The sequence below is a fragment of the Podospora pseudocomata genome, chromosome 6, assembly GCF_035222375.1.
Source record: "Podospora pseudocomata strain CBS 415.72m chromosome 6, whole genome shotgun sequence".
NCBI lineage: Eukaryota > Fungi > Ascomycota > Sordariomycetes > Sordariales > Podosporaceae > Podospora > Podospora pseudocomata.
In genome coordinates this window covers 500,791-524,854 of record NC_085890.1, presented here as the reverse complement: position 1 = coordinate 524,854, position 24,064 = coordinate 500,791, and the positions used below count along the sequence as shown (strand labels likewise).

Genomic DNA, 24,064 nt, shown 5'->3' with positions numbered 1-24,064 from the left:
CTGCCGTGTGTGTGTCGCCCAACCAGGTCTGAGAGGAGTATGCATGTCTCAGTTTTCGGCACTGCGTTGACAACAATGGTGCCCGGGGGAGAGAGGGCGAGGGAGAGGCTTTCCTTTCCCAAACTTTACTCTCTCCTTCATCCTGTTGTCCTGATCGTGACGCTGCGGAAAACCGGCAACTAGTGATAATCCTGATTACCTCATCCCCACCCCATCCAAGACCACGGAAAGGAGTGAAACAAGATGTCAAAGTGGTAAACGAATGGAACATGCACCAAGAATCGTTACCTTGCCAAGATTTTTTGGGCGTCTTGGGTTGTTCACCTTCCAGCCAACCAATGACAGAATATGGCGGGGTTGGCGATAAAAGAAAAAAAGAAAACAGAACCCCCCCCAATTACAGAACAAAGCTTGTTTTTGGTTGGTGGTTGATTGGGGGCTACGAATCATCGGCGAGGAAGAAAAGATCGGGAGAGGGAGTGATGCAGGCTCTGCAAGCTGACGTCGAAAGCCAAGGCTGGGCAGGCCAGAGGAAAAGAAAAAGACAGGGGTGAAGGCATTCGCCTATCGGTGAGCCGCGAGCCAGCGACGAGTCGGGTGGAGGTGGAGAGGAGATCGGTGTGTCCACCGCCCAACCTCACTTTTTCTTCAACATCATGACAGAGACTGCTGAGGGTTGACCGTCGGTCGATCTTGCAAAAAATGGGGATGGAGTAGGCTTGTGACAGGCGAGAGAGGAGGGGAGGCATAAGGTAGTGGCAGGCACTATGGAAGATTCGATGCATAAATCCAGGAACAAGTGCATAAAAGACAAAACAAGAACAAATAATAATAATAATAATAAACAAGGTCGATGACATCGTCTGTCTGTCTGCTGGCTGCCCTGTGCTTGGGAGCTTGGCTGCGACCCTCCACCTTGATTTCCAGCTTCCCGCCCCGATCCCCTCCACGCTATCGCAGCTCTTTCCCAGCTGCTCTGGGGTCGGGATGCAGATGGACAGGGGGGTCATCCCTGCTCCCAGCTCGACTGCATCGCCTGATTGGCCAATAGGAAGCTGCCAGCGACCTTGCCTGCCCACACGTGCAGCCACGACCGCGATCTGGATGAACCTCGTCTTCAAGGTTTTCCTATCCCAAGGAAACAAAAGCGAGATAACCAAACAAAATTCCTCAGCAACGGGGGACCCGTCGAGGGTCTCGACTCTGGGCTATCGTGGTTATGAAAAAAGAACTAATGCCAGACTATGGTGATTGTGCATAATTCGGCGGAGTCTTCCTAATAACTTCACATCAGAGAGAGTGAGAGAAGGAAACACCAGCGGGCACCCGAGGCATCATGGGGGCAAACAGATTGGTTCGTGAGAGGGCAGGGTGGCCGCGGTGTGTGTAGCCATGTGGGATGCGTCCTTCTCTTGCATATCGGGCCGTGATGTGGCAGGCAAGAGCCCCAATCCCGTCATGACACAGATTGGCGATGGCTGGTGGTTCCATCCCAGAGACTAAGCAAGTGCCGTGGAGAAGACAAACCCTGGTAAATTTGAGGGCTGGTGAGGTGTGTGGGCTTGGGTACTTTCCCGAGTGACGGAGGACGACCGACGGGACGGTTCCAGGTTGCTCTGCAAGGGCACCTGGCCTGGAGGGCTCCTGCCTTGCAACAATATAAGTCCTGCCGCCTGACGCACCACTCACCTTCCGTCTGCTTCCAACTTCCAAGCTCGTACAAGTCCCACCTGTCCTGGTCTGCCCTTCAAAACCACGACTCTTCGTCCTCTCTTCTCTCTCCTCGACCTTTTCCCTCAACAACAACAACAATCTTACAGAGCATCGACCTTTTTTGCGACTCTCCTAGCCAACCACCCCTTAAGCATCATCCTACATTGTCAGTACCTTACCCCCCTTCTCTCACCTTCACTTGGAATCTCAATTCTGACTTGACTCTTCTTCGTCTGCAGTATTCCTAGGATCACATCCCCACCCACATCGCCAACATGAAGTCCATCGCTACTTTCGTCCTTGCTTTCGGCGCTGCCTCCGTTGTGGCCCAGAACCAGTGGCCCGAGGGCTTCCCCGAATGCGGTGTAAGTGTTCTTTGTCCCAGCACTCGATGTCGTCACGCCACTAACCACCATGTACAGAAAACCTGTATCAGCAACATGCAAGGCAAGGCTGGTAGCGAGTTCTCCAACTGCGCTGCCGGTGATGCCGCGTGCCTCTGCGGAGCCGCCAACTTCCGCTGGGGCATCAACGACTGCGCCGACCAGGCTTGCGGTAACTCGGCTGTTGCCCAAGTTGTCAAGGATTACGGCGTCGCCTATTGCAGCTCTGTCAATGCCCCTACCGCCATCCCCCCTACTGTCTCGAATGTCCCTACTACCTCGGCTGATGCCTCCGCCACCACCACCCAGGGCTCTGAGAGCGCCACTACCACGGAGTCCAGTGATGATGCCACTCCCACTCCCGTCTCGACCCAGACTTGGACTTCGACCCTGACCTCTGATGGCGTCGAGGCTACTGCCACTGGCACCACTACCATTCTGGGCATCTCTAATGTTCCCGGTGCTACCTCGGTTCCCGAGACCACCCTCACCACCGATCTGCTCACCACCGTCACCGAGGACTCCACTACCTTCACCTCCATCGTTGGCCAGACCACCCTCACCACCAGCCTCACTGGCTCTGCCCTCAGCAGCGCTCTTAGTAGCCAGGCTGACGAGGCCACCCAGTCTTCCGATGCTAGCACCAGCACCAGCAGCGCCTGGGGTGCTCAAGTCACTGCTCCTCCCGCCCTCGGCTTCCTTGCCGCCGCTGGTATCGCTGCCGCTCTTCTCTAAGTTGTTGCACCATCAACGACCTTTTTCTTTGATCGACAACGACATGGAGGACCAAAAAGGAAGATGCGAGACACGATATCCCAATCTTAATGACTGGTGGCCGGCTTGGTTGCGAATGGAGCTCATGGGTAGTTAGACAAGAGCCCCAGTCCTCACTGGGTCTTGATGGCTGATTTTTTTCTTCTTCTCTCATTTGGTGTGGTGTTGACGGTGGTTCGGCAGGTGCTGTTTTTTGCTTGCTGGACATTGATTCTCTTGTACATATTGTAGGATTTGGGACGTTTATTTGCGGATATGATACCCCCACGACGGGTCGACATTAGTGATTTTACGCATGGCATGCATCTGAAGGGTTTAATGAGGCTACCCATGTAATAGATAGATAGTGATATGGGTGGGAATTTACGAAATATTCTTAATTTGGCTCTGATTTTCTCTATGATTTGTGTCTCGTTCATGCTCGATCCAACAGCTCTCGAGTCTCCAGTCAACGTTGACAAAACCAATGACATCATCGCCACATTTTCTGTCTAGTGATGGTCTCCTCTTCAACAGCAACGGTAACCCATGACGAATGCGATAGTGTCGCTTCTTGATTGTTGTATTCGACCACGAATAGCATGGAGAAGATGGTTGTGAAAATAAGGTTCGTCAGCGTGCCATCGGGTGACTGGAATGGCAGCGAGGCTCTGCTGATGGCGTACTGACGGTAACGAGCCACAGGCACAGTTTTTCTAGCCACACCCTCACCACCGCTTTACAACGGAGGGGGATGAGCATGTTTTATGGAAGCAGGTGAGCAGTTTAAGCAGGCCAGGACTCCTACCCTCGATGGGCCCTTTTATGGGGTTTAAAGTCCGTCGACGTGTAGTCTTTTGCAAGATTCCAAGCGGATCATGTTCGCCGTTGTGGCAATTGGAGAGCTCCACGTAAGTGCCACGGGTTGACCGGCTCATTTCTATTCTCTCATCCCAATGGGAGGTAGCTAACTCGAAACCAGCAAGGCAGGAGGACAACTGACGAGTTCGACACGTAACAACTGGCGGATTCGGGAGGCAGAGACACCTGCTGGTTCATCGCAACTTTCCTGTCCACCGGTCAGGGTCATGCTCGGGCCATTTTCCGTCAGCTGCCTGGCCCATGGTGTAGTGATTTGGAGCCTTGCCGGTTGGGTCGTGCGTCGTTCGGAAACGTGACCGCACAGCGGTCAGGTGTATATACCATGGGTATTTGCTGGTATTTTCAAGGCTTATTGTGTCCCTTCGCCCACGTCAAGCACCAGTGCGAACCACACAAACTCGCACAAATTTTGACCGAAACTTACTCGACGGAGGCCAAGGCCCAAGTTTCGTTCACGAACGCTACATTTTCGGTAAACGAGAGGAGCCCAACGGTAGGAGAGAGCCCGCCAGTATGGGAAAGCGCAGGGAGCAGTACTACGGCAGAGAGAAGGAGTACGGTAGAGAGAAGCACCACGAGTAGGATAAGCACCGCGAGAGGGAGAAACACCACGACAGGGAGAAGTGATACAACAAGGAGAAGCATCGCGAGAGTGAAAAGCCCAACGGCAAAGAGAAAGCTGGGCCTTCCAGCACCGAGGACCCGTATGCCTTCCTGGCATGTTTCAACACGGCCTTTCTTATCGACGACTCCGGTTCTATGATGGGCTCACGCTGGAAAGAAGTCCCCAATGTCCTCAAGGAACTCGCACCGATCTGCACAGCTTATGATTCCGGTGGTGTAGACCTTTACTTTTTGAGTGCAATGCATTGGGATCGTAGAAAGCATTGGGATTGTCGGCCCAAAGACTACTGTGGTATCAAGGATGGCAATCGAATCCTAGAGATTTTCAATACCGAGATTCAGCCCCAGTCCGGCACTCCTTACCGGCGCTCGCATCAGTGACATTCTCGAGCCTTATGTTCAACATCTAGAAGCCTTGTACAACTCCTCGCCATCTTCCGGCGACCCGGGGGTCAAGCCACTCAACTTGATCGTTGTTACCCACGGCTGTCCAAATGAGGGCCCCGACCCTAAGGGAATCATCAGAAACCTTGCCAGCCGGTTAGACCGAATCGATGCCCCTCCTCACCAGCTGGGGATTCAGTTCTTTCAAGTGGGGTCAGACAGGCATGCCAGGAGAGCACTGAGAGACCTGGACGACGGACTAAATGGTGTTAGGGATATGGTTGATGCGGTTTCTTTCGACAGGCGTAGCTGGCTTTTTGGGGCTAAGAAGTTGACCGCTGCGGGGATCCTAAAGACCCTCAGGGGCTCTGTCAATAGAAAGCTTGACCGAGCGAAGCCGAAGGAATTGCGCGGATGGGGTTGACTTGACAAGAAAAGATGCCAATAAACGTAGAAATGGGGACAGTTAATGGGAATGGGTGCAATGCGGTCGCTGTTCACGGCGGATAGGAAGATTGAGGGAAGAGATTCTGTAAACGATGACGGCCCATTGTTAAATACCTTGATCGAGCGGGGAATATGTTGAGCATGAAGACGGAAGGAATCATGGAATGTCGGGACGAAAATGGCAAGTGTACTTCATGTTTGCCTGCTGTCCCCGTGGGAAGCTCCTGTTCCTCGAGGCATGAACACGGGAGACATCTCCCCAGAGAGAGGACCTGGAGACAGGTGTCCGGAGTCAGGAATCACCACAACAGTTCCAGAAATGCATAAAACCACAAAACCAGTCATAATCATTATGATATCAACACCAACCAACACCAACCAACACCGACCCCCAATCCTCAGCCATACAACACCAAACAACCCCTTAACCCGCCCAAAAGCCAATGCTAACATACACCGTTGTAGTGTAAACAAACAGACCCCATTCATAAACATCATTACAGTCCCCTCTTTGCTGTTGATCATTCATTCCCTTTTCCAAGTTACCCAATCCCAAAAACACCGTCACAGCCTCATCATCTCCTTGTACAGTTACAGCCAGCCCGCCCTCGAAAGAGAAAAGAAAACCTCCAAAAAGATAAAATATTAAAACAACCACCACCAACTGTCCTTCTCACCTCGGAGTGGATCGAAAAGAAAAGAAAAAGAAAAAAAACAGATTAAGCAAAACTATCTTCAGCCACCCTTCCCCCCCTTGACGTGCCATCTGGATTCCCCTTCTCCCTCTTCTTCTCCCCAGCACCACCCTGCTTCTCCCCCTCCTCAACCAACCCCCCTTCTAACAACTTCCTCCAAGCCCCATCCCCCTCCTCCATCTTCTCCCCACCCCCAACCTCCAACCCATCCAGCTTCCTCACACTCGGCACCCTCTCCGAAACCATAAACTCCCACAACCTCCTCCTCATAGCCGTATTCGAATCCAACCGCCCCTGTACTCCTTATCCCTCTGCCGATCCTGCTCCGGCAGCACAAACCTCCCCCCTCATCCTTCTCCCCCTCCTTCCCCCCCTTCACAGCAACCACCAAATGATAATTATCCCGCTGCTGCAACGGCGCATAAAACCCCAACGTCACCAAATTATCCCTCACATCACACTCCCTCAACCACCTAAACCCACCCAGCACCTCCACCAGCTTGGCCGCATCCCCCAGCCGATTCCCGCTCACAAACAACCTCTTCAGCCGGGGGATATACCTCAACGGCCTAATCTCGCTCAGCGCGTTCATGTTCAGGTTCAACACCCTCAAATTCGGCATCAACATCCCAAAATCCTTTGGCAACCGCTCCAGCCCGCAATTCGCCACCTCCAACAGCTGCAGATTCAAAAAATCAACCTGCGGCTCAAACGTGTGGAGCGGGTTGCCCGAGAGGAATAACTTGCGGACTTCATACACGCGAGACAGCAAAAAGGGGAGGTCGAGCGGGGTGCTGGACCGCTGCTCGCGAAGAGACAGCGAGTCAATCCTCCTCGCGCGGGAGAACCCACTGATGCGAACGAGAAAGTTCTTGTCTGCGTGGAGGAGGCGGAGGTGAGGCATCCTGGCGACGGAGAGGGAGGTGAGCTGGTTGTTGTTGAGATACAGATAACGAAGGGAGTGCATCGGGGTGTTGGAACCAGCAGAAAACGACTCGAGCTGGTTGCCTTCCAGATCAAGAGACGACAGAGCCGGGAGAGCGTCGAGGTTGTTGACAGTCTTGATCCTGTTCCCCTTCAAATCAAGATCCGTCAGTTGCGACAGGGTAGCCCCTTCGAAATCAACCTCCTCAATCCGATTCCCCCTCGCGCGAAGACTCTGAAGTCCACGATGATACTTGATCCCATCCAAACTCGTCAACTGATTATTATCAGCCTTGATGCTCCGCAGGTGAACAAGCGTCCTCAGCGGCGTCAAGCTCGTCAACGCATTGTTCGAAACGTCAACATATTGCAGATTCATCAAATGACCCCATGCCGTCAACCCCGAGAGCTGATTGTTGGCCATCCTCAAATGCAGCACCGAAATCGGGATCCCGCTCAAGTTCCGGATGGCATTGTTGGAGACATCCAGGCTCTCAAGTTGTCCACAAAAGTCGTCCAGCGAGTGCAAACTGTCAAGCTGCTTGTCGCGCAGCTCGAGCTCGCGCATGTCTTCCCAGTAAGGCTCAAACGGTTCCACCTCGGCAATCTTGTCCACCAGCTGGCGGGTGCTCATCGAGACGTGGCGTTTGGAAGGGCTGCCAGTCACTAAACGGTGGTCATTAATCACATAGCTCGCCTCGAGTGGCAACGTCTCCTCCGGACGATGAATGGTGAACTCCGACATGGGGCTGAGCGAAAACGTCCCGACATACTGGCTGATAATCGGCGTATTGTTCATGTCGGGAATCGGACACGTCAAAGGCCGAGCAGGAGTGACGACAATACTGACACTGCCGTGCCGTTCATCACCCTCATGAGCAACAACGCTGTTCTCCGGCACGATGCTGAGCTCCATCCCAGACGCACCGTTAGAACCGCCCTGGGCCTGGGCCTGGGCCTGCGCAGATTCCTCCTCGTGCTCATCAATCCTCGACACCGGCCTCGCCATAAGGGTCTGGCCCCGGAACGAAAGGTGCCTCGGCGGACCCCTCGAAGTGCTTCTCGACCTTGACGTCCGCCTCCTGGGAGTCGCCTGGATAGAAACGGTTTTCCTACCCCGTTTCAGCTGATCCAGAGCAACATCCTTGGCAATATCTTCAGCAACCTGCTCAATAACCCCGGATTCTTCCCACTCAAACTCATCCTCACCACCCGACAAATCCTGGATAACCTCTGCAATGGGCGAAGAGAAGCTGATCGTCAACCTCCTACGCTCCTTGAGAGCAGCCAAGTCCTCACTCAAACTAACCTTTGCCTCCCCTCTCGTCGGCGTCTTGAGATTCGCAAGATTTGTCTGGAGAGAGATAGTCGACCTCGGCCCGCGACTCGGTGTCTCCCCATTACCCATGCTCAGCCTCAAGGCCGCAGTGGCAGTCGCAATACTAGCACCACTCAGACCACTGACATCCGCCGAAGAGCCCCTCTTTGGGCTCTCTGGCGTCGTAGACCCTTGGTTGAACATTGTATCCGAACCGCTCTCCTTCCTGCCCGTCGCCAGCGCCAGGTTCTGCATCTCCATCGTGATATCAACCGACAAATCTGGTATCCCAGCAAAAGGATCATCCTCGCTCGCCTCCGACGGCAGAAAGTTTGACCTCGCCGAATTAGCCCTTGACCTCCTTCCCTGAAGAACCACAGGCGGCGGTGCCGGCGTTGGTGATGGTCTCTTTTTGATCCACACATTCCGTTGCCTATCCAACACCATATTCCCCACCCTGTCCGGAATCAAATGCAGGACACTCTCCGGCGCAATCGTCTTCCTCGCCTCCGATCCCCTTGAAGACCCTCTTGACGACTGAGTGGCATAGGTAGAATTCGTCCCAACAGACCCAGGATTGCTGGTCCCGTACGAAGCCGGCCCCTCATCCGTAAAAACATCCCCCTCCTGCCACTCGGGATTCCTCGAGATTCTCAAATTCGGCGGGTCGCTAATAACCCCCCCGTCATCATTATCAAACAGCGACGTCCTTGTCATCCCAGCATTAGCACTCCCATACGAAGCCTTGATCTGACTCGCCCTCTCCTCCATCTCCTCCCTCTCCCTCGCCGCCCGTAACGCCTCCAAGCTCAAATCCCTCGACCTCACCGAGCTAGCAATAACATCCCCCATCTCGCTCCCCTCCTCATACTTCTTCAACCTCTCCGCCAGTTCCGGATCCTCCTGCTTCGTCGGCCTCCTCGACAACGGCGGCCTCCCCTCCCGGCTCGGCGGTCGCGAAAAAGGCTCCTTGCTCGAAGCATAAGAACTCTCCCCGTCCATAACCGCCTGCGCATTCTCCCCCTCCGACTCCTCCAAGCTCGCCAGCCCGCTCGCCAACCCGGCCTTGCTCCGAATCATGGCCATAATCTTGTTCGCCTCATTGATAAAATCCTCCGTCCTAATCGATGGCTTCCTGTTTGTCGGCGGCTGCGCCCCTGAAGTAGGTGGAGGTCCCCCCGCAGTACCGGGACGCGTGTTCCTGCTCGACCTCATCGGTGATCTCGTCGCCGCAGGGTCAAACTCGAGCAGCGGCGCGCGCTGCTGTGTCGAAGACCGTTGGTTCGGCGTCGGTGTCCTAGGCCGTCCCAACTCCTCCCCCGCCTTGCTAATCATCTCCACCTCCTCCGCCATCCTTTCTCCTTCCTCCTGTTGCTCCTCCTCCTCCTCCTCCTCCGATAACTGCTGCTGTTTCTGCTCCTGACTAGCCGCCCGCGCCTCCCTCCTCTGCTGATGCCTCAGTATCACCTCCTGCATCTGTTGATGACTTATTTGCACCGCGTCAACTCCCGCGGTAGAATCTGCAGCAGAAGAATCGTCGTCATCATACGTCCCATAAGAAACATCAGACTTGTGCAGCGTCCTCCTCCTCTTGGGCGTCGGATCCTTCGATGGCGATGTCCTAGGACGTTTAATTTCCGACAACAGTCCCCCCCCTGTCCCTGTAGTACTAACGTCTCTTCTCCGCCTGGGAGTGGAGATCCTGCTATCACCACCACCAAAAGGAAACGACGTCCTCTTACTCCTCTTGTATCTCCTACTCCCGCCACTGTACAACTCCCCCGCGCCCAAAAAAACACTCCGTCGCGTAGTAGCAGCAGTAGTAGTAGTAGTAGTAGAATAAGCCGAATTCACCGTCGTCGTCGCCGACTTTTGCCTTCTTCTTCTCGAAATCCTCAACAAATCATCCTCAATCTCCCAAGGCGAGCTCTCATCATCGTGGCTAGTAAAGTCGCCAAAAATGGGCGGACGCGACGACGCGCGGTGGTGGGTGGAGCCATTGTTGTCTTGATCATCCTCGTCAAGACCAGGGCTAGCAGGACCCCTGTTCTCCTTGTCCGCCTCTAGTCCGGATGCGTCCACCCCCCCAACGTGCGAAAACTCGTCTTGGAACTCGTACCCGTCCAGCTCTCCCTCGCCAAACCTGCTGACCCTGCTCTGGTCCTGCGCAATCGCAAAAGAATTGTCACTCGCCGATGGCTCCGCCTGAAACTGGCTCAGTCTCCTCAGCAGCGTCTGGTTGGTAAACGTGTCATACGGCTGAAACAGCTTCAACGGACTCGCAGTGCTAGGTGGCGGCACAGGAAGTAATCTCTGCGCCTTTTGCGGGCTTGGGTTAGGAGCAGAAGGATACTGAGGACTGTCAACCGGGATTTCAGCCGATTCATCCCACGGCTCTACCCTCACGGTAGGGAATTGCTTCGGCGTGCTGGCCTGGAGCGACTCCTCCGGGCAGAATTCCGAAGCATCATGCCCCGAACTCAGCCGGTGATGCCGAAAAGACCCCTCCGCCGACCGGCCACCGCGCTGGAAGTTGATGTACCCGCCCTGTCTCTCAAACTCCCTCGTGCTAGTAGTACCATTCTTTGACTTCCCATTCCCGTCTGACTGGCCATCCGCCTCGTCCTCCTCATCCGTACCCCCCGTGAGAAAGCGTTGGTTCTGTCTCAACTTCTCCAACCGCTTCCGCAGCTCCTCAGGCGGTAATTCCGCAGGCCCAAACACCGTCTTCCCATTGCTAGCCTGGCGCCGCTCTATCAGGATCGGGCTAAAATCCTCATTCCTCACGTCGCTCCTGCCGCTGACCTTCCTCGAGTCCACCACCAACGAGTTCTGGTTCGAAACATCCGTCTGCGCAGTCGTTGTGGCCTGCTGCGTGCAGCTATCAGGTAACATGCTATTCTCCGAATCCCTACTCTGATCGAACGAGTCCTCCATTCGTCTCTGCCTCGCAGTAGTAGGTATTTGTGATCTCCTCCCCACTGCTCCAGGGTGTTCCGGCAACTCCTGAACAGACTCCTCCGCCTGTGTCTCAACAGTCGACGACAACAAATCCCGCTGATACACCGGCGGACTAGACGGCAGCGTAAACCGCGAAGACCTCGGCTCAAACGACTCCTCCCTGCTGGCATTCCCCGTCGTAGGCGGCTTGAAAATATTCTCCAGCCCCTTCCCCGCAGAAGTAAACAAATCCGCCTGCTCCCCATACGACAAATCCCCATACACCAGCCGTCTCTTCCACTCCGGAGTCGACCCCCGCCTGTTGTTGACTGACGCTATCGACTTGTGCTGAACCACCGACCCGACCGTCGAGAGGGAATTCGAACGACCAGAGGAGAAGGAGGAGCGGCTGTCGGCCGTGCTCCGCCCGTTACTAGACTGGAGCTCTTGCGACAGCTTCGACGAGGTGCGGCGGGGACTGTGGTTAACACTTCGCTCGCCGAGGATGTTGCTGCTGTTCGCGGCGTTGTCGAGGTTCTTCCTGCTCAGTCGGGGGATTCGGCTCGGCGTCGTCGTCGTCGACTCTTTGGCTTTCCGTTGCGCGTCGGGGGAAGGTGCGGAGGAATGGGGGTCGGCCACAGACGCGTCCGATCCCGGTTGCGACACCCAATCCTCCGAGAGGGAGTCCAACCAGGCGTGCCCCATGGCTGACGGGGATGGGGAAATGGGGATTGGGATGGGCGTGGGTTGGGATGAAGGTTGTTTTTGTTTGTGCGTATGGTTTTTGTCCTAGAATGATCATGAAGGCGTGGGGTCCCTGGAGATCAGATGGGAGAGAAAAAGTCGTGTGGGAATCTCCAAGAGCTCAGCGTGTAAACGGCGGGGTATTCTGAATAGCATTCGGCCGTCTTGAAAAGCGTTGGTAATATTGCGCCGTTTGCGATTAATCATGCGGCGGTGACAATGTCGCGGAAAAAGATGATGATTCTCGAATTGGGATTCTTTTGCTGTAAAGGTATTTTTGGGAATACCTGTGTAGTATGGAGTATGAATGCGCGACGTTGTGCCTTGGGAACATGCAAGACGTGACAGGCCAAAGTGATCTCATCCTGGCAATTCCCCTTCCTGCATCCGACATCTCTCAAACCCAAATGATCGCGTTTTTAGGTAAACACTGCTGCAGCTTCTGATTGGTTGCCCTTACGGCTTTTGCGCGTTGCTGTAGCAGCCGTGTGACATGGGGGGCGGGGAGTCCGCGGGGCAAGGACCAAGCTTTTGGGAGATCGAGCGCGCTTTTCCAAAACGGGTTTAACGTGGTCTGCATAACATTTTTGATGGAAGTGTCTGGACTTTGGGAGATATGGAATCATCATGTATTCCGAATTTCACTACCTGAATTAGAATAACTCAAGAGACAAACAATATACTCAAGTGCATATTCTGCTTCGCTGAGTTCTGTATCTGCCTAGGTACTGTACAATATCAGCAACGCCGTTGCGCCATACACAAGACTTTTTATGATGAAAACAAGACCCAAGCTCCTTGTCAGACAGGGAACCGAGGGGGGGTTACAGAAACAGATGTAGTAGGTGGTGTAGTCGAAAGAAGAGTCCGTTCTGTGACGAAATATCAGTGTGGTTATCGACAAGCTCTCTCTACCCGAACAAGGGGCAATGGCGGCGGTATTAAACTGGGGTTGTCGAAAAGGTGATATTGTCTGGAGAAAAGGTGAGATGATGGGACATGCAATCAGTGCAGTAAGCCCAGGCAGTACGTGTGGTCTATTCTTGACTCGTTAGGGAAAGCTACAAAAGGAGAAGAAGTAGGTAAACATACCGAGGAGGGTTCCTAAGCACGCAACATATATGCCGTATTAGTGACTTAGATGGCCTTGACGCGAGAGAACAAACTGCTGTAGACCGCGTCTACAACAGGCGCAGCCGTGATCATTCTTCCGTCAAAGTACCGGCCGTTCAGACCCTTGATCGCATTCTCCCCGCCCTGGACCTTGTCAAATTTCAAGTAGATGTCGCCGGGAGAGTTAGGATCGAGGGAAATGTGGACAACGTGCCCATACTTCTCCTCAGCCTCCTGACGAACCTCTTCCTCCAGCTCCTTGGCCCAGTCCTCGCCTTCTTGCCTGCTGGGTGTTAGTAGGTAGTCTCTGACAGCTGGAAATGAAAGAATAACATACTCGGCAGGATCAAACATGTTGCGGAGAACCACACAGCGGCTGGCCATGTTGACGTTGATGGGGAGATTGGGCTTGATCTCAGTCTTGGGCTTGGCGACCTGTCGATCACTGGGGGCGCTGATAGGCTCGTCAGTTCGGGCCAGCTTCCTCATGAGGGCATCGCGGCTGTAGTTGTTAAAGTTGACTCCGGCAACGTCGGTGTCGTCCAAGGCACTTGCGCCCGTGCCCTTTTCGTTGTCCCTAGCACCAGCACGGTCAAAATTTGATGTCGGGGGGCCTCGGCCACCGGCACCAGAAAACGAGGATCCCTGAAACTGTTGGTTCTGGCCCTGGAATCTCTGCAGCAGGTTGGCGGTTGATTCGGGGGTAAACTTATCGTTTCCAAGTCCCACGCGAATCGGACGACCAGCAAGGTCAAACCCGTTCATCTTCTCGAGCGCCTCGCGGGCCTGAGTAGCATCGCGGAATCTGCCCGAGGTTAGCTACCTGTACAGGCTTCAGACACCATCATATAAGACAGGTACGTACTGAACAAATCCATAGCCTCGACTCCTTCCAGTGTCGTCTTTCTGCAACTGGACGAATTCGAGTTCACCAAAGGGCTCGAATACATTCTGCAAATCCTGCTCGGTGATGCTGAAGTGGATATTGCCAACATAGAGACGATGGAAAGGGATGGAGTTGGGGTGGTTGCCGGTGGCATCCGGGTTGCGGACTTGTCGGTTCTTCTCAGCTTCGGTGAGCTGCACGATGACGGGAATACCTAGGAGCTTTTGACCTGTAAGCTGCAACGCGGCCTGAACGGAATCTTCGTTCTTGAACTCGACATAACCAACTCTGATGACAACCAGCGTATTAGCAATTTGGTCAACCATGGGGGATATGTCAGGGTGAGCAAAACTTACCCCTTCGAGCGGTTGCTCACACGGTCCTTCACGATCTGTGCTTCAGCAACGGGGCCAACCTTCTCGAAAAACTCCTTCAACTCCTTGGTGCGGAGACGGGCAGCGAGCTGTTGAACAAAAACGGTGCGACGATCGCGCTCGTCCTCGGTGAGGGGAGGGGGCGAGTCGCGGGGAGTGCTGGTCCGGCCACCGCGCCTGTCATCATCACGATGGCGACGGCGGTCATCGTCTCTGGGGCGATCGCGGTCGCGGCGGTCGTCTCCATGAGGTCGGTAGTAGCGGTTGGGGGAGCGGGAACGGGAGCGGCCACCACGGCGGCTTCCGCGATAGTAGTCGCCATCTCTGTGACGACGTGAGTCTCGGCGGTTCGAATCACGGCTTCGGCTACGGCGCCTACTCTTATGGCTGCCAGCGTCGCTTCTGGGAGTGTCTCTGCCGCTGGACGAAGCGCGATGGCGGCCGGTACTACGGTCGCGATCTCTGCGCTTCCTATCGCGGGGTTCCCTATCTCTGCCGCCATCGCGGTCCCGATCGTTTTCTCGGCGTTCGCTGCGGCTGCCATCCTGTGGGGAATCGCCATTGGCCGTGGATTTGGTGTTCTGCTGCTCCTTGATGGTGGAGGCAGTCGAGTCGAGCAGTGCCTCTACGTCAAGGCCCGACATGTTGGCTGAGGAGGGAAATGGTCAGGCAATCAAGCTGTAAAATATTTTTCTCGGTTCTGGATGTCAAACCACACAGGAGGTCTCGGATCTGGGTACAAAAAGGCTTGCAAAGGAGACACTCAACCAAGTGAATTGGTTGCTTGTGATGGAGATCGGTTGGTTGGGACTGGCAAATTGTGACCGAGTTGGCTGACCAGAAGTGATTTGAGGGGCCAGAATTGGATAACCCGTCACGTGCAATTCACTGTGTCCACACGGTGTTTGTGGAGCGAGTCTATGCCATCCGATAAGGAGCGATAAGAGCCTGAAAATTCACTTGGTTGGAGCAGAGCGCATGTTGTACAAGCGGCAATTATTAGGGTATTCTACAATGAATGTGACACCAATTAAGTGACTTCTGTCTACCATGAGCAGCGAAGCCTAATCCCACCGCCGACCTCCAATCCCTAGTCGTGAACACCCCGTCCCCCGATGAACCACCCAGACATGAATTATACCCAAAGCCTCCCTTCCCGGTGACTCCTTCCGCCATTAATGCATCACGGCCTGGCAGAGTTGTTATAGAACTGTATGTTCTGCCAGGCCTTGCTATTACAAAATATATGGTTGTTTACAAATGTATGTACAGCACAATCCAACTGGGTATGCCCATTTCCTTTGTGCGTGTCTGTCATGCCTCATCTTCCTCATCTGTCATTCAGCCATGTAAAAAAGCCCTTGCAAAGGGTCTCAGTTGCTCTTCTTGCCAGGCTTGGCGCCCCTGAGCTCGGTGCCAAAGACCTTGTCCCAGAAGGGGCTGGTGACACCGAAGCCGTTCTCGTAGTCAAGGAAGTGGTGCTCCAAGTGCAACTTCTTCAGCTGCTTGTACCAGAGAGGAAGGTTCTGGTGGTGCAGGAAGTAGTGCGTCAAGTCGTAGCAGATGTACCCGAAGATGCCACCGCAATACACCGCAGTAGCCACGTTCCAATCCCAGTAGAAGATGGTGTGTGCCAACTTCCAGAAGGGAGTAGCAAGCACGGCGAAAAGTGCCGGGGGCATGACCAGCCGGTACTTGTCCATGGGCAGGTAGTGGTGGATGCCATGGAGGGTAAAATGCAGGGTGATGCCGACACGATTGTCGGGCAGCCATCTGGACAATCATGTCAGTTGAATATTTTCAAAGGCAGTGTGGAAGAAAACTTACTCATCAAGATGAAACAAGAATCTGTGCAGAGTGTACTCGGCGATGGACCAGAAACCCAGCCCTCCAATGAAACAGGCCACCTCTCCCACAGCAGTCAGCCCGCTGCTGGCAAGGTAGAGGCCATAAGTAACAGGCGGAAGCCAGAACACAGGAATCAACCACCAAGGCGTCTTGCTCAGAGGCTCAAGGAAGTTGCCAAAGAGTGGCGCAGAAGCACCGCCCTTGTAGTGGCGTGGTCTATGGACCTGGTCGAGGTAAAACTCCTTGCTGAAGCCACCGAACCACACTTGGGGAAAGAGTGGTCTGCTCAGGTCCAAGAACTTGTGTGTCTTGTAGTCACTGGTGATGTCGGTATCCTTGCTGAGATCCTCCTCACAGGACATACCCGTTCGGGGATGCACATAGGTGCCGTTGGCCTGTCCATTCGCCTTTGCCTTGCCGTTTGCGCTCGCGCCGTTGGAGGCATCCTCCAGAAACCCAACCAGAGAGTCGTCGAGAACCTCGTATGCCGCCTCGGAGTGCGCATGTGACGCCTCGTCTTTGAGGATATCGGTGATGTCCTTGCCAGCGTAGTCGAGGACCAGGTCACCGCCTCCCGGGTGGGCGTCGACGAAGTCAGTCACATCGTAGACATTCCTCCCGACCGTCACGTAGCACGACTTTTTGGTATTGTGCGACTCGACCTCGGCGAGGGCAAAGGTCGGTAGTGTTCGACCGGGCATGTTGACGGTGAGGTTGTGGTGTTTTTTTGTGTGGTTGTTGTTGTTATTCTCTAGTAACTGAAAAAAGAGACCGGGGTAACGACGAGGTTCGGGCTTCTCGGGGCCGCTAGAACACGACTCTATGGGGTCTTCGCTCGGCGACAACGGCGAGGCTAGAGTATCGAGCGACACCGGCTTTGGGCAAGAATGGGCAAAGCCAAAAACGATGAAGTGAAGCAAGCAAAGATGTCGAGGTCTGGGAATTAGACAGAGGAAAGATCACAGGGGACAAAAAGGTCATGCAAAGGAACAGATAATGCAAGGGGCCCAGCGCTGTCGTTCGTCGCGGATTGGTGGATGACTTTTTCTTCAGTTCAGGGGTCACACTAATCAAAAGACGCGAATGGCAGTCGAATGCACACGCGCTGCTGCCAAATCCCATCGGCCATCGGATGACAGTGGCGTTACAACCGGTACTGTAATGCCGCCAAGCAGTCCTGGAGGCTGTGGGAAAACGGCTGATCCGGAGTCTTCGGGTCCTTTCAAGTCCGCTGAGAGCACATGTTGAAGCATTAAAAAGACCCAAACTCTGGTCCCGGGGTCAGTCGACTGTCGAGTCACTGTCGAGAACTGATGGAAGGCTGGATGGGGGAACCACACACGATGCGAAACAGACCGCTGCAAGGGGACCGTTGCGTGTAACTGTATAAGGCTTTGCCCCGTTAGCAAAATATGCAGCTACCCAAGTCTTCCAACCAGTTCGTTCAGTTATCCGGGTATGACGGCACATTCAATCTCTTGGCACGAACTCGAACTCGGCCAAGATGGCGGGGCATATGCTTGGTTGCCCCTCCTTGTGTGGTAGGAACAAGCAGCTGAAGAGTGTTTTCTGACCGTGGTTGTTTTGCAAGACAGATGGAAATATGGGATTCCTGGGTATGATGAGTATGGCAAGATGGGATTAATCTGAGTAATGTACCAAATAAAGAGCCAACGGTCTGCAACGGCGTTAGCCTATCTGACGGTTCTTTCTGTGCGGCGGTTGGCGACAAGATGAGGATGTGACCAACGCCGTTTGGTTTGTTCGTTCGCCCTCGCTCTGAATCCTCGAACCTGACGTAAAGAATCCATGGCGGAGCTCTTTACTTGCTGCTTGGCAATTTTCCTACCAAGTTCAGCTCAGTCTCCCAACCCCAAGAGGCCGCCAGGTGTGCTATACCAACCATCTCTTCCTCTGATACTCTGAGGGTAATATATACTGAGTGTTTGAAGGCTCCAACCAGGTCAGTGGGTTCTATTTCAAGCCCAATCACGCCGTTTGGTGTGTGACGCAAAGGCGCAAGACCGGCTGGTTTTTCACCAGCTGCGGGCGCATTCGCAAAGTGCAACAGAAAAACAAGCGCCAAAATCAGCTGAGCTCCAAACAACAGAAAACTGACAACCCACAGAATCTGGATACTATCTCGATTTGGTGAACAATGGCGGGACTCAGGATAGGCTGGGGCAGCGCTCTGCTGGTCCTTGCTGTCATTCTTATCGTTCTTCCCGGTCAGGCCGCCGCGTTTGGTGCTGGGAACATTCCCTCTATTGCCCAAGTTGAGGGGCATAACTGGAGACATGGAGGTACGTGAAGCTATGTCTGTCGAAGCGTGATCATGACTGACCGTCACAATAGATATCGAGGACACACTCAAGGACATCGCTTTCTTGTATGGCAAAAAATGGACCACCATGATGGTTGGCCGTGTCTACTTTGGCAACTGGCTGAGAGACTATTCGCAAGCTGTTGATGTTGGCAGTTTGAAAGGCGTCAATGCCGCTACCATCAGAATTATTGTTTGGGTCCTCTCCTTCATGGCCAACGGCTATGCCACCGAGGAATTCGAGGTCACCGAAGAGCGCCTGGGATGCTATCGTCCTGAGGAGCATATTGACAACCCCAAGGACTACGCCGACAACCAGGATGCTCGCAAATATGACACCAGACTCCGAGGGCCTGTTGATCCCCGCGAGCTTGAAATCGATCCCCGTACTGGCATGAAGAACTACATCGCCAACGAGAGCGGCGGTTGGGCCACCAGCGCTGGTTATCTGAGATGGAGCTTTGCCCGCGCCATCCACTTTGGCCGTCTCTACACAAGTGGTACCACCCACAAGGGAAGGGAGTCTGATCTCTGCGAGGCCCTCAGATGTCTGGGCCAGGCTCTCCATTGCATGGAAGACTTCAGCGCTCACAGCAACTACTGCGAGCTTGCCCTCATCGAGCTCGGTTATCACAACGTGTTTGCCCATTGCGGTTCTTCTACCCAGATCAACCTTAACGGCAAAAGAGTTTACCCCTTGGTAACCGGTACTTTCGGAGCCGTGGACTTTTTGCACTCTGTGCTTGGGTAAGCTTCCCGCCTCCCTCAACAAATGTAACTGGTTACTAACAACATCTCACAGCGAGGCCACCGACCACTTCACCCAATCCGAAGTCGACGAGATCGACATCGCCCTCAAAGCCGCCGAGCAAAACAGCAACAGCTCCTCCGGCCAGCGCGGCTTCCTGGGCTCCGGCTCCTCCGGTCCCGACTTCATCTCCCTCGTCAGCCAGCTCCCCAGCGTGGGTGATGGCTTCGCCTCCCAGGCCAGAAGCCTCAAGGCCGCCTCGGCCGCCCAAGAGCAGCAAAACATGCAACAGCTCACCCGCGACAACGTCAATCAAGTCCCCGGCATGAGTCCCAACTTTGACCCCGTCAAGGTCTCGGGACAGATCTACCCTATCCTCGAGTTCCGCGACAAGATCGTCCGCTCCATCAACAATATGATCTCCAAGATCCCCGGGCTGGAGTCTCTTTTGGAGAAAATCAGCGAGACGCTGACGGCGTTCATCCTGGGGCTCCTCGCCCCGTTCATCAGACCCATCATCCAGCAGGTCTCCAAGGTCTTGAAGGACGGGTCGACCGGTCTTATCGAGTCGAGCGCCAACGCCCAGCTAGAGCCGTGGAATAACCCCCGCTGCAACGACCCCACCCACTCGATGCTGTCAAAAGACCACTTTACCAACGTGCTCAACTCGTGCGCTGGGCGTGTTTCCGTCACAATAGTTCAATATGTCGTTCCGTAAGCCCCCCTCCCGTCCTCTCCCTTCTGTCTCTTACACTAACCTTTGGCCCATTAGCCGGATCCTCTACGCCTTTGAAAACCCCGGCGTCCCCGTCGACGAAGTTTTGAACGACATCCTCCGCGCCTTCCACCACCCAGCCGCCCGCGACGAACGGGTTGAGATTCATCGCAACATGTTTGAGACTGTGCGCAAGTGGACGCAGGAGACGAAGCACAGGCACGAGCTCAACTCCCTTTTGTCTTCTGAATCGGTCAAGAATCACCATAACCACATCCTCGCGAGCAATTCCAGCAGTGGTTCCCGTAGTGTCTCAGCCCCTAGCCACGGAGGTAACGGTTGCGATCATGGTCACGGCCGTCCGGCGGGGTCGTTGTGGGAGCAGGTTAAGAAGCAGCAGGCTGATGCACGGTATTCGCCTCGGCCGGGGTCGTCTGGTGGTGGGTATGGGCAGAGGCCGGGGTCGAGTGGGTATGGGAGTGGTGGTGGGGGGTCTTATGGCAGGCCTAGTCCTCAGCCGGGGTATAGCGGTGGTGGTGGGCCGGGGGCATATCCGCCTCAGCAACAGCCGCAGTATGGTGGTGGTGGTTATGGTGGTCCGGGTGGTTACCAGCAGCCCCCGCCGCCGCATCATCATGGGCAGTATGGAGGTGGTTATCCTGGACAGCATCCGCCGCCGCCGTCTCAGGGAGGGGGGTATCCGGGGCAGCAGCCGCCTCAGTGGGGGGGTTATCAACGGTATTAAAGGGGTTGATGATTGATAATGATATGGCGGTGTTAACGGTGGAAATGGGGGGCCAAAGATATCAGGGGAGGCAAATGTTTCAATGACGTTAGCAAATAATGATGGAGAATAGTTGCATCTATCCATCTATCTTTTTTTGTTTCCTGTAAGAGGGGAGTTTCCTGTATGTGTTTTAGAAAGTAGAATGAAATGAACTGCCATGTCATGAACAACGCCCTCTGTTTCGGTTCTTTCTCTTGCCCTTCTTCGTGACTCAGGTATATTGATGAGAATTTCGTTTGGGACCCCCCTCTAGCCACCTAACTCCCTAACCCTGAAAAGAAAATATAAAAATCCAACAATTTGTTCCGACTTCCAAAGTGGTTTCGATGTTACTCGCATCGCTTTCCCGAAAGCCCAACATATATAGTCCAAATATTCCATTTCTTTTTAACAGACAAGAAAAATGAAACAAAACTGTAATTTACACTTATTTTTAAGCTATTCTACATTAAAGCTGGTTTTCTTATTTTTATTTTTACAAAAAAGTAGTAAAAATTATATATATTTGATGTAGCTTAACGTATGGCGTAATGTTGGAAGCATGGAAATGGGAAGGGGGTCCCCGCCAGATCGAGGGGAGTCGTAAACAAAATTCTCATATTCATCCATCTTGGTCGGCGACCACGTTTGCTAGAGGTTTTGATCACCGTTTCGTCTCTCACATCTAGCCAGAGTCCGCCTTCGTTGTAATAGCCATGCGACATCACCCTTCCATATATCCACATGTAATGTTGAACAATAGACCCTTCAACACCTACAAACACACCAAAAAGTTCACCGAGTTCAACAAAATCACCCACAACATAAACAACACAACCCAAGTCACCTAATTCCGCTATAACAAGTGCTATCAACACACCGACCAAGAAAACATGAAAACGCCCAGATATTCAATCACAAAAACATGTAAATACCTCATGACCCCCAACCAAACTCCTCCATAAAAAGCTCAAGCTCCTTCTCGACATCATCCTGCCCACCCTTTTCCTGGCCTGGCCTTGCTATCACGGCTGGATCCTTTTCCCAAAGTCCCCCTCCTGAGTTGTGGCAGCCGTAGGCGTCTAGCGTTGCTGTGGCCTCGACGGCGGCCTAGAAAGCAGCACATTCACACTCTCCCTCGCATTAGCCGTATTCCACACGCTATCCCTGCCGCCCTTCCGCCACTCATCACCATGTATGCTCTCCCCGTTGCCCCTCGCCGATTCACCAAGGATAATGTCCAAGTCCCTCTTCTGTGACGACAGCCAAGTCCGGACAAATCCAACCGGGTCGTTGGCCATGGACGTGAAAAAGGTGTGCCGAGCTTTGGACTCATGAAGCGCCTGGCAAACGGTTGCCAGCTGGTCGTCGAGGCGCGCGATTTCCTTCAACATACCGGCGTGCTGTGGGTTGTGCAAGAAGGAAAGGTACCTGGCGCGCATGGGGTCATCCACAGCAACCGTGACGTCGTAAATAGTAGGCGTGGGGTTCTTGTGGAATTCCTCGTCGACGCGGATGGTGTAAGGAAGTTTGATAGGGGGCAACGGGCGCAAATGGGGTGTGATGTAGTCGGGGAGATGACCAATCATGCCCATGTCGCGGCCAACAATCTTTTTGAGATACTCGTCGCATCGGAAGTTGCGAGTCTCTTCGTCGTCCTGCAGGCCGAAAAGCTTAATGTATTCGTAGACGGCCAAGGTTGCTTCCTTGAGGGTGGCATCTGTTTCATCAATGATGTCGGCCAGTTCCGGGCTCACAGCAAACCGCTCAGGTTCTTCGTGTCTGAACAAGTTGATGGTGATGTTGAGGTTCTCATCCCCAGGCCTCTTGAATGCGAATTCGTCAAAGTCGGCAATCGCGGGGAGGTTCTGTGCTCCCGAGGGCGTCTTGTCTGGCTTCTTCCACTCGACAATAGTTTCATTTCCGTGGGCTCCAGATTTCGGGCGGTCAGGCTCAACCGTCAGAGCTTTAAAGAAGTGCGCAAATCTCGTCCGCTGTCCGGGCTTAGCGGGAGCAGGCTTTTGCTGCGGCTTGTCGTCGGTGTCCATCTTCTCGCCATCGGCTTCCTTGCCGGCGTCGTCCTCCTCATTGCCCTTGTCCTTATCCAAATCGAGCGGGTCGTCGAGCAATCGGGCCTCGATAGTAACGCGATAGGTGGCTTCGGAAGTGGAAGAAAATTCAAAGTTGTCCATGCTGGATGCACTCGCCTGCCAGTACTGATCCTCGACCGTGTTGTTGATCCAGATGCGCAGTTTCCGCTGGTGCTATAATTTCCAGCAAGTCAGAAATGATGTCTTGTGCTGAGTGAACCAGCCAGACCTACCTTGGTGTTGCGGGACAGTGAGTCCATGATGTCCAACTTCTTGCGCGTCATGGTAGCATCAAGCCGGCGTTCAAAGTCACGCAACTGCCTATAGGCCACTGCCAGGTCAGGGCCACCCACGAGCAGCTCGTCGATGCCATCTGGGAGGTTCTTGTCGGTGGGCTTGCGGCTTCTGATCTTGGCGCGCTGGTTGGCCTGTTGAGCTTGGTAATGCTGCTGATTGATTTGCGCCGCCGTCATGGGCACCTGGGGATGAGGGCCGGCCGACATCATGGGGCCTGTATATGGAAGCGAGGGGTTAGATCTTGAAGCTAATGATAGTTTGTGATGATGCTGGTCGCAGAATTGAGCGTGTGTGTGCGAATAACAGTGCGGAACGTGTATGGGAGGGCTGCGGCTCTTGGGCTGGAGAAGCGATGATGGACGTGAGGTAGAGGAAGAAACCTAAATGTCAAGCTCCACCATGCCGATGGCCGGGCACTATCGAGAGCCAGGGCCAACCCAAGCAGGCTCAAGGCAAAAAGCGGAGCGGGTTGGGGATGGAGGGGCCGGGGGTGGTCATGGAGTCATGTCCGACATGACATGTGAGGAGGTGGCTTCGGTGGTGATGGGAAAAGAATGGGATGGACCATCATGGAGGCGATCTCTGATGAAGGCCCTGCCCTATCCATAGCGATGAAAGTCACTACTTACCAATGCCGCCTCGGCGGTGCGATGCTCCTGACCTTGGGGGTGCATGAGGGCCGGGATGCCCACCGTGGCTGCCATGGCCGTGGTGTGGTGTTCCGTGAGGAGGGTGGCCGTGGGGCGTGGCGTAGGGACGGAATTGGGGTTGGGACTGCATTGTGGTCGATTGGCGCTTCCCCAGTCTGGAGTGTAATGACGCTATCGTCCGACAGCAGTGGTCGATTGCACGTTGCGTTGAATGGCGGATGCAGGCGCGTCAATCGCGTCGTTGCTCTTTCTCCAAGTCTGGTGGAGTTTGTGGTGTGGAAAAGTCGCTGGCGTTCCTGCCGACTGCTGGCTTGGCTGGGCTAGGGGGTTCCACTATGTCTTGGCACAGATTACAGCAAAGCTGGTCTGAGCGCTAAAAATATGACAGCTCTCTGCTGCCCGTCCTTTTGAACATACCTCATTAGCTTGTACATACTCGATACGAAT

At 54.1% G+C, this 24,064-nt stretch overlaps 6 protein-coding genes across 6 annotated transcripts; 2 read left to right on the top strand and 4 right to left on the bottom strand.

Annotated features, from left to right (window-relative positions):
* The first annotated feature begins 1,370 nt into the window (after nucleotides 1-1,370).
* Nucleotides 1,371-3,280, top strand: QC762_604450 (uncharacterized protein). The gene is made up of 3 exons (XM_062892139.1): nucleotides 1,371-1,879; nucleotides 1,953-2,078; nucleotides 2,136-3,280. Exons 2-3 carry the CDS (start codon nucleotides 1,989-1,991, stop codon nucleotides 2,829-2,831), a joined length of 786 nt encoding a protein of 261 aa, XP_062740216.1. The 5' UTR covers nucleotides 1,371-1,879; nucleotides 1,953-1,988; the 3' UTR covers nucleotides 2,832-3,280.
* Nucleotides 3,281-5,905: 2,625 nt separating this feature from the next.
* On the bottom strand, nucleotides 5,906-11,768 carry NUD1 (the record flags this gene model as incomplete). Its single annotated transcript, XM_062892138.1, has 2 exons — nucleotides 5,906-6,183; nucleotides 6,221-11,768. 2 exons carry the CDS (start codon nucleotides 11,766-11,768, stop codon nucleotides 5,906-5,908), a joined length of 5,826 nt encoding a protein of 1,941 aa, XP_062740215.1.
* A 648-nt stretch (nucleotides 11,769-12,416) lies between these two features.
* Nucleotides 12,417-14,824, bottom strand: rsd1 (Phosphatidylinositol-3-phosphatase SAC1; the record flags this gene model as incomplete). The annotated part of the gene is made up of 5 exons (XM_062892137.1): nucleotides 12,417-12,844; nucleotides 12,900-13,203; nucleotides 13,258-13,725; nucleotides 13,786-14,094; nucleotides 14,163-14,824. The coding sequence occupies 4 exons, from the start codon at nucleotides 14,822-14,824 to the stop codon at nucleotides 12,945-12,947; spliced, it is 1,698 nt and encodes a 565-aa protein (XP_062740214.1). The 3' UTR covers nucleotides 12,417-12,844; nucleotides 12,900-12,944.
* Nucleotides 14,825-15,553: 729 nt separating this feature from the next.
* SCS7 (fatty acid alpha-hydroxylase) lies at nucleotides 15,554-17,740 on the bottom strand (the record flags this gene model as incomplete). Its single annotated transcript, XM_062892136.1, has 2 exons — nucleotides 16,008-17,740; nucleotides 15,554-15,953 (listed from the first exon to the last, which is right to left on the bottom strand). Exons 1-2 carry the CDS (start codon nucleotides 16,727-16,729, stop codon nucleotides 15,554-15,556), a joined length of 1,122 nt encoding a protein of 373 aa, XP_062740213.1. The 5' UTR covers nucleotides 16,730-17,740.
* On the top strand, nucleotides 17,396-20,793 carry HCH (Glycine-rich signal peptide). The gene is made up of 5 exons (XM_062892135.1): nucleotides 17,396-17,991; nucleotides 18,157-18,331; nucleotides 18,384-19,098; nucleotides 19,154-19,813; nucleotides 19,872-20,793. Exons 2-5 carry the CDS (start codon nucleotides 18,187-18,189, stop codon nucleotides 20,557-20,559), a joined length of 2,208 nt encoding a protein of 735 aa, XP_062740212.1. The 5' UTR covers nucleotides 17,396-17,991; nucleotides 18,157-18,186; the 3' UTR covers nucleotides 20,560-20,793.
* A 312-nt stretch (nucleotides 20,794-21,105) lies between these two features.
* Nucleotides 21,106-23,747, bottom strand: ssr3 (SWI/SNF and RSC complex subunit Ssr3; the record flags this gene model as incomplete). Its single annotated transcript, XM_062892134.1, has 3 exons — nucleotides 21,106-22,844; nucleotides 22,904-23,181; nucleotides 23,597-23,747. 3 exons carry the CDS (start codon nucleotides 23,745-23,747, stop codon nucleotides 21,663-21,665), a joined length of 1,611 nt encoding a protein of 536 aa, XP_062740211.1. The 3' UTR covers nucleotides 21,106-21,662.
* Nucleotides 23,748-24,064: the final 317 nt, after the last annotated feature.

Bases quoted from the DNA above. Each gene is read 5' to 3' on its own strand.
- HCH (XM_062892135.1), top strand. From the start codon at position 18,187: ATGGCGGGACTCAGGATAGGCTGGGGCAGCGCTCTGCTGGTCCTTGCT. The intron at 19,099-19,153 runs GTAAGCTTCCCG...AACATCTCACAG, and splicing joins TTTTTGCACTCTGTGCTTGG to CGAGGCCACCGACCACTTCA. The intron at 19,814-19,871 runs GTAAGCCCCCCT...TTGGCCCATTAG, and splicing joins ATAGTTCAATATGTCGTTCC to CCGGATCCTCTACGCCTTTG.
- QC762_604450 (XM_062892139.1), top strand. From the start codon at position 1,989: ATGAAGTCCATCGCTACTTTCGTCCTTGCTTTCGGCGCTGCCTCCGTT. The intron at 2,079-2,135 runs GTAAGTGTTCTT...CACCATGTACAG, and splicing joins AGGGCTTCCCCGAATGCGGT to AAAACCTGTATCAGCAACAT.